The sequence below is a fragment of the Opisthorchis viverrini genome (assembly GCF_000715545.1).
Source record: "Opisthorchis viverrini unplaced genomic scaffold opera_v5_373, whole genome shotgun sequence".
NCBI classification, from domain to species: Eukaryota; Metazoa; Platyhelminthes; class Trematoda; order Opisthorchiida; family Opisthorchiidae; genus Opisthorchis; species Opisthorchis viverrini.
In genome coordinates this window covers 116,155-125,106 of record NW_008752034.1, presented here as the reverse complement: position 1 = coordinate 125,106, position 8,952 = coordinate 116,155, and the positions used below count along the sequence as shown (strand labels likewise).

Sequence of the window (8,952 nt, the reverse complement as noted above, 5' to 3'; positions counted from 1 at the left end):
ACTACTCAGAAAAGATAATTACTCATCTCAAGGCCACAATCTGAGGTATGCTGAACTGCAAAACAGTTCAACAGCAAGCCGAATTACTGGGATGGACCCAACCGTACTGGTTACCTGATACCTGAACCTGAACTCAAGTTCCCAACCCCCTTGCCCAGAGATTCATCCGAGCAGTAGCCACAAGTCCCAAACAGCTTTCCAAAGTTTTCAGAATGAGCTAAATTCTGTCTCACGGCGTAAAACCAACCAAAAAAGCTGCAAAGTTTCCTCATTACTTCTTCATAAGGTAGCCACAAGAAGTGACCAATCTGCATCCTTTCCGGTCAACTTTACAGTAATGGAACGCAACCATCAACCCTCAAGAACAAGAAAGAATATTTCATTTTTACAATGCTTTTTGCAACACGAGCGATTGAACAGTGTTATACGGATTGTCATTTGCGAACTGCTGTGTTTTGCACTATGTGTTTGCATTATAAGCAGAAAGTCTGTCTAGTGGTATAGGGGTGGGGTTCTGAGGAATTAAATATCTCTGGATAGGTGGTCGGAATACTTGTTGCCATGTGGAGATCAAACGAAAAGCTCTAACTGTGTTTTGCAATCGGGATGTTTCAAAGAATTGTCAGTGTATGGACATCTTGATGCAAACTGTACATGAAAAGAAGGCTGAGGTAGTAGAGATAGGCAGTGTGCGGGGTTTGTGCGGACGTGTTTTTTGGCGCGCAAGATGTCGTAACGGTCATTCACAGCGCGGACGGTCGTAGAGTAGCTTCGCATGCGGCGAGACTCATGCTGTATATCAGAGGTTCAAGCTGATTCGGTGGAATGGTAAGGGTAGAGTGGAAGTAGTCTCGGAGCCATAAAGGGTCCTGGTATCGAATAGCCTGCAGTATCAAACGCAACATACTGAGGAAGAGCAGTAGTTGGTCTCGACGGTTTTTGTCAACCCCGATTGGGCGGTCGCATGAACTTGTGATGTGTACTTGGATACGTTCTAGTATGGAACTTGGAACTGAAATAGAAAGTATAATTAATATGATGAATGAGCATTTGTTACGTTCATGCATGAATAAAATGGGTCTAAGGTAGCTGAATACGGGCAAGCAAAGTTCAGCTGACACAGCTGTGTGAATCGCACAATACTGATAAGAAATTCACACAGTTGCTGAGATGTGTAAGTATGAAATTCGCTCTTGTGGAATGTCCCACTTGACCACTTCACAAGATGCTCGATTTGACCTTAACAAAGCGAACAGCTTACAGATTTAAACTGCAATCTTCGGGGAATATCAGAACCAATTCGTGAGATAATTCGAAACTTTGACCCGATTATTATGCGGTTTAGACTGATACATTTGAGACCATGACTTAGCAGGGCAGTATTCGAATACAGAATAGTCAAAATGTGTTCACGTTTGATGTCGAAAACCAAAAGTCGATTCTTCGCCTGACTGGATTCATCACTAAAATGAGTGATTTGTGTGTCGGAATCGAATACAAAGCGTTCCTCCCTATGAATCTGAGGTAGGAGCTGTTTGTATCTTGTTGAACGGTCTACTGTAAAAATACATAACTGTTGATACGATGTTCATCTTGACACTTTCGAATTCATCAGCTCCTCAGGTCCTACCCGCTTTCTAGGACCCACTGGTTTGTCAAACAGTGGTCACGAATCTCTTCGACCGTATATTCTTACAACTTGTAAGGGAAGCTAACCGTAACGCATGATCACGTGAGAGGATTTCTGATAAGTACAAATTGATTAAACGTACCAGGAACGACGGGATAATCGACACCGTTCAGCATTTTATAATCGGAATTTCATCCTGTGATTGAAGTCATTAAATTCGGAAGGTCGTGTGAGCTAGACAGTGCGGCTAGTAAATGACAGTCAATTCGCTATTTGGAGCGGTTGCGTGTAATTTCCGGCAGGGCTTTCGACTGCTCGCAAGAGAATCACATGTACCTCACCTAAGCACCTTCCACGGCACAAAGTTTAATTGGCTGCTTTCATTTCGCGTTGCCAAGTCGTGGTGTATCCCTTATGAACCCTTCTCAAACTAAGATGTCATCGAAAAACATTGTTTTCCCAGGGGCGGAAATTCGTAACACGCACCCCCTCCAACTGACAAGCGTTAGCTGCTGCTCGAGTGAATCAGACTCGCTCACAAATCGCTTTATTACATCCATGAAGCCAGTCGATCCCCGCTATCCAATACATACATCAGTTGTCAACTACCCAGAGTTGTTTGAAGTCTTCAGGTAGCAGAAACCAATTTTTACAATCACAGAGTAGAAGTGTAGAGACGACCTTTTAACCTCATCAACATTTGTTTTGAAAAATTCGGACATACAGAGGGTATGACGCAATCAGTCTTTCAGCCACTCAGCTCCCATCAGCTGGCCTCATCAAGTGACGGCTTCTTAGATGAAGGGCCTATGCAGCATGTGAGACATCTTCTTTTCTGAGCTGACTACTTACAGTTTGACAGTGATGATGAAGTTTGGACATTTTAATAGAGGAAAAGGTCAGCGGTGACTGATTAAGGCGATTCACGTGACTGGAGAGTGAGTATCGCTATATCCTGTTAACCCTACCACTGTCGCTCAATCGTTCGTTACCGAAGAGTATGGCCTTCAACCATTAGCCAGGAAGTTAAGGGTGAAACCTCCCGAGAGATTTTTTTGTACACTGCTGCTGCTTGCAAACAAGGATAAAACTGCACCTGGGATTTCCAGCATGAACTGGCTACCTTTTCAGGACAAATTCTCGATTTAAATTTCAGAGCTTCCATAAGCCAATATGAAACCGCCTGGCAGCGTCAAAGTACGAGCGGCCCTGACCAAACAATTACACAAGGTTTAGAACTTGTAGGCATGAACTCCTTCGTACTTTAAAGACAAATTGAGCGCACTCTTGGTAGCTTATTCTGTTTTATCCCTTGTCAGGCGCGCTGATATCTAACTTTGAGTTACGAGGCTTGAACTACACAACATCACGCTCGCCACGTGCTTCAGTCAAACTTTCATTCCCGACTGAATGTGGGGTTTCTCAAAAGTCGCCTCACAGCAGTTTCTCCGTTGAGATTGTGTCTTATCAAGGCACCTGGCAAGTGCCTTTCTTAGAGAAACACAATAAAAAGTCTGAGGCTTTAGTCTGTTTTCGCCCCGCGAGTCGCAGCACAAACTGGAACAGATAGAAAAAACTGAACACTCTGGGTCAGTCAAGTTGAGGTTTTAATTCCAAAGCTAACCGCTAGTTTGCATCAATGTCTTCTGTGTTTCCAGGCGCAGTAACCATAGCCAAGCTGGTCTTGCGTAACTAGGCTACTGGCCCATCTCCGCTTCCCAATTGAACAGATGAAGATCGAGTACTCTAACCGAATATCTGTCGGCTTTCTAGTATCGGATGCCTCCTCACTGTTTTTTGAACATCCATTCCCTGCAACATGGGTAGTTGAAAGTTTTGCTCAGCTTGGCCATTTTGTTTAAATCGATGTAAAACTCCGGTGTCTTGTCGTGGGTGGCTGTCATCTCACCGTTTAGAATTACAGTGTCAGTACACGCAGGGCACCACGGCAGAAGCTTGGTGATTCACAGAGAGGATTAACTTGCAAGCAGTTCACGCTAGATAAGACAGGCGTCCACCTATTCCGTTACGCTGGCCCACCCCAGTTACCCATATTCCGACATATTACCTAGTAACTAAAAGCTTCGCTTCAAGGTATCATCCAACTATAACTGATGTTGAATGTTAGGCAAGCTACCAGGGATAAGACGAAGTCACACAACACCGTAAAAGACGTTAACACCAAATAAGTCCAAACTCGAGTCGTGGTCAAAATTGTGGTCTCTCTCCTAAAAGGTCAACTTTACCAAGATCTAATTTTACTACTCTGGTCAAACAAAAGCTATATGAATAGCCCCGCCGAAACGTGCGTGAAAAAGTGCACCAAGAACGAACATTTTCAGGACCATTCAAAGGGTGCATTGACATTTTATCCTGGACTGACTTTCAAAAATTTCTTAAAACTTCACAGATGAGACGTTCGGCATTATTACGGATTCAGATCAAGCCACTCAGTTCCGTCCATAGGATGGGTAGTCCTTTTATTGATTGTCCTTATTAGTTTATTTATTTTATCGATTACCGATGTAAAATGAGTATTCCACTGAAAATTGTAGGCTCATGTAATGATTTGAAACCGTTTGGCGGAATATCACCGGCCGATTTAAGCCAGGTGGCCTGGACGTTGTCGAAGGCACCCATTCTAAGTCCTTCACAAAGTTGTCTGGAGAAAAACAGTTTGTTACTTCCTGGCCAATAAGGACATCGTCAGAACCATCCTTGCTTGAGCAACCTGTGAGCATCTAGAAGAATGCAAGATTGTAGATAGGTGGGAACAGGGACGCTCCCAGTCAATAAGAATCCTGCGCCATGCTCAGACTCACACTGCAAGCCGTCCAAACTGCTGCCCACTGACGCCGGACGAAGCTATCACCGGCCGAAGATCATGAGGACTTTCGCGCGCTGAAGTTTTCTAGTCAACTAGTGATGAGAGGATATGAATGGGAACACCTGTGAATCTTTGCGCTAGAACGAGGAGAATTAGCCGTCTATTCCGACAGTACAGTGTGAAAATCTCACTAAATCGTTTAGTGTAGTAAGCTCTCTTGGAGTAAACTGATACCACAAAGATGGCGTCATACTTTCGACTGTAGTGTATTTCTATAAAAAGCTTGATTAAAGCTTTTAGATCGGCCACCCTCGGTTTCGTCTATCTTATGGTACATCGGATAGACTATTCTCCGAGTATGAAGCAAATGTATTTTATGAACAACAATAGAAACTAGGGATTCAGTTGAGATCAAATAAGCCTCCCGTTACCGAAACATTAAGTTGCGAAGTCGCCAGCTGTATACCACTCGGTGTTCGGTGAGGACTGCGCCTCCCTGATGGGCCCCAAGTTGGGTGAAACCGGCGGTGGGTTGACGAACAGTCTCTGACAACTTTATGAACGGTGTGTTACATCAAGAATGCATACTTTGATCACCTGAATATTGCACGAGTTGAAGCACGAGGTGGCTTTGAGCACACTCTTTGGGAGAATATCCCGAACTTGGAACTTGGATGGGATTCAGCACGAGCTTCATTTGCGAATCACACTCATCAGACTCATCAACTTCACTCACACGGCTCAATGGGACAACATTTTGCAACTGCCTCCTAACTAAAGCACTCACCTTCATCCAAACTGCCTTGGTGTGCATCTGGCCCAGTGGAACCCCCAAACAAGGCCTGCATCTTCAACCAGTGGAATTCTGCGTCGGATGGATTCAACATCACAAGTTGCGAAAGCAATGGTTGTAGTAAATGATCTCGAGGGGATAGTGAGGCTGAAAAAAACAGAATGGTAGACATCTAGATAGCAATTTTCTGACAGCACCAATCAGACAGTTTGGAAACTTGCGTGGAAGCAAACGAATTCGTGAACTAAATGGAAAACGAACCCAAAAAAGTTGCCTCAAGTTGTTTCGAAAGCACAATCTGTGGGAGTGTGGTTTACTCTTTTCGAGAACTACACTCATTTGCAAATCAATTTGGTTTTCATGGGTGGCCTAACTGAACCACTCGTTTATGATGTTCTACAACTGAATGTGCTGCACACAGACCGCCTCATGTTTCAGTTGGTAGGATATTCGAGATATCACAGCATGTTTTCATGAAGGGAACTACCCACAAGTTTGCTGAAAACTATTCGACAGCTCACGGCCGGTTTCACCCTTCTTGGGGCTCATCAGGTAGGCGCAGTCCCCGAGTTTCCGTCAACCTTATGTTCTAACTGAAATCAAATAAATACGGATAGTTACCTTTATGAACATATACCGCGATATCTCGAATATCGTGCCAACTGAAACATGAGGTAGCCTGTGTGCAGCACATTCAGTTGTAGAATAACATAAACGAGAGATTCAGCTGGGTTCCAGGTGAGTCCCTCACAAAGCCAAATTTGTTTGCAAATGGGTGTATTCCGCTGATCGATAAAACACCTGACCGTCACTTCACAGAACGACATGTAACAAACGTCCGCCCCCCCCCGTAATATCTCGACTTGTCATACACGTGTACCACTCGGTGTACTCCGGCCTACTTGGTAAGTGAAATGAGGTCAAGGTCACGGATGACTGCGTCAAACACTAGTAGATTAGTCGCTATCTTCAGGTCCGAGTTTTTGACCGTATCGACACTTACTCAAGGCAGTGTCACCTAGAAGAAGACTTGGTGAACATGAAGAAATCACAATGTAACTCGAAGTCGAATTTGTTTTCCTTCGGGTCGTTTCCCAAGAGACAATCCCTTATTGAAGGAAAGGCAGTCTCCACAACGAAAAGGATGCTGGGAATCGTCCTTTTTTGCAGTATGTATAAATACTGTGGCAGCTCAGGTGGTTAGTGGGATGTTGATCCGTTCACCGAACCTGATAACTGGCTTAAAACAGTTCGTCACATTGCCAGGACACCGTCAGTGTGGGGTTGATTCGATCTCCAACCAAACTGATAATCAACCCAAATCGTTCTCTTGCTCAAAATATTTACCAAATCAAAACTTCCAATAAAGAAACTATCGTGGAGTGGATTTCAGTACGTTCAAATGTGATATCCAGAAAGCAGGGTTCATCGAATCTATATTGCCGACTGTTCAAACTCGACCGAGAGGCAATCTCTAAATACCTAACTTCGATAGTATTACATGGATTAGACTTGTCTCTTCAACACCACACTTCATCAGGTCGTTCGTCAAATAACTTGGTTTGATTCTGCAGTGTTCTAGCTGAGCGACAAGTATCTTTCACCGTAATAACAGCACAGTTTCTGACTAAACTCAGCATGAATAGACCTGATACATGCCACTCTCAGACTGGCATTTGATACCTCCAAACACGTTCTAGAACAGAACTAGTTCACGTCATATTTGAAAACGTTCACGTTACCTTCCCGCCATAGAGACTGTATTTCAGTCTGAGCTGAATGGTAATCATTTGCTCGCGTGTCATTGGAATAGTACTTTCCATGCTAACTTCACTAGATGCTCTCGATCTGATTTTTGAATGCTTTGTTACAAGCCTCGTTTCACAGCCCACGACCTACTTTCTCCTTCTTGGGGCTCATCAGATCGGTGCAGCCCCAAGCTTCCGTCAAGCTTATGTTCTAGTTGAGACCAAATTGCACGAAATTAGAGAAGAAAATTGGTTTTGCTAGAGACTCACCTGGAACCCAGCTGAATCTCTCGTTTGTGATGTTTGCAAGCAACTGAGTGTGGTGCGTCAGGCCGCCTCATGTTTCAGTTGGTACGATATCCGAGATATCGCGATACATGTACAGATTAATATACTACTCGCGAGGTTGCTGAAAATTCTTCGACCGTAATGTATTCCGTCTATACCGTGTAGCACGATATCTCGAACAGCGTACCAACTGAAACATTAGGCGGCCTTGTGCAGCACATTCGTTTGTTTAAACCATCATAAACGAGAGATCCAGCTGTGTTCCAGGTGAGTCTCCCGCAAAACCAAATTTGTTTACAAGTGATTGCACTTCACTGGCCTCCTTTCAGTTGATTCATCGACGTGACTCAGAAAGGAACGGTGAGACTCAAAGTGGTGGACCACCTCATTGGGCACATCAGTAACACGATTCTGCCATACTTCGCCGCTCCTCTGCAATTTATCTAGAACAGCCGGGGAATCGACATGTACACAGAGTTGTCAGGCAAAAGCATTTCCTATTGTTCCACAAATGCTTCTCATAAGATACTTAATCCTGTGTGATGGAAACATTTCTTTTATCTGGGGCGTCTTATAGTGGAAGCTTCTAATTGCCCTTCTTGTGTTCCTTCGGAGAAGGTCATGACGCTTAAGGTACTGTGTTCCGAAAAAGAATATCGTAATAACTCCAACTTCTCCTCTAAAAGATAACTGTGAGGCATATTGTGATCGCGTACAAAATTATCACTTGATACGTAAACCACGTTCAGATTGAGTAGATCCTAAGATCCAATTGCGTGAAAGTTTCCATATTAGAACCTCACTCACTTTGTTCCGCCGGCGAAGGTTTCTCTCCCTGATTTGCTGAAGTAATCAAGTGGGTCCACAGCTTCTGAATTCTACTCAGTAACTGATGACCATTGACCGGTTGCAAGCCCGTGGAACTCGCCCGTCTCTGAATCGATTGTAGCAGACTGATTGTAAACAACAGTTCCCATTGTCTGGTGGCCAGCGCTGCCAGCTGGTTGCAGGTAAGTTGTGGAATGTTGGGCCCCAACATGTAGGGTTCCGACTGGAGGGTGCCTATCCATGTGATTGTACGAAAGAGCTGTTCCGATGCGAACGATGGGATGGGTGGCAGCGGTTCAACCAGTGTGGATACATCGTTCAAGCCAAAGGTAAAGCAGCCGGTGGAAGAGTCGGGACTGATGCCATTCGATCCAGGCTCTGCTCCAAGAAAACAGGTATTATGGAAAATCAATAAGACCAGTCCCGTTTTATGCTAAAATAGGAAGCCGGTTATCGTGCAGACCCAGGAAATGAACCTTTTCGAAAAATGTGCCATAAGTGTTTTATCTTGCCCTAAATAACAACTTGCGGCGGGATCAAATTCATGTTGCAGACGGTCAGAAAACAGACCGAGCGCTGTCCTTCTTCTGGATGAAGCTCGGTAAAATCTTCAAACATCCAAGGAAACTACCAAAATGCTTGTACGCTCTCACAAAAAGAGGCAGATTTAAATGGTTATGATATTCTACAACTGAATGTGCAAATGAGTGTAGTTCGCGAATTCCGAGCAATTTAGGTTAAAGTAGAACATAAGGTTGACGGAAACTCGGGGAATGCGCCTACCTGGTGAGCCCCAAGAAGGGCAAAATCGGTCGTGGGTTTTCAGCAACCTTGTGAG

General features: G+C 44.2%; 1 protein-coding gene across 1 annotated transcript in view; it reads right to left on the bottom strand.

The window, feature by feature from the left end:
• Positions 1–743: 743 nt before the first annotated feature.
• T265_10519 (hypothetical protein) overlaps positions 744–8,952 on the bottom strand; it is a gene marked incomplete at both ends in the record, with an annotated part of 19,110 nt that continues 10,901 nt past the window's right edge. The window contains 3 exons of the mRNA XM_009176910.1: positions 744–1,012; positions 5,245–5,397; positions 8,094–8,492. Of these exons, the coding sequence (XP_009175174.1) occupies positions 744–1,012; positions 5,245–5,397; positions 8,094–8,492 (821 nt within the window). The remainder of the gene's footprint in view (positions 1,013–5,244; positions 5,398–8,093; positions 8,493–8,952) is intronic.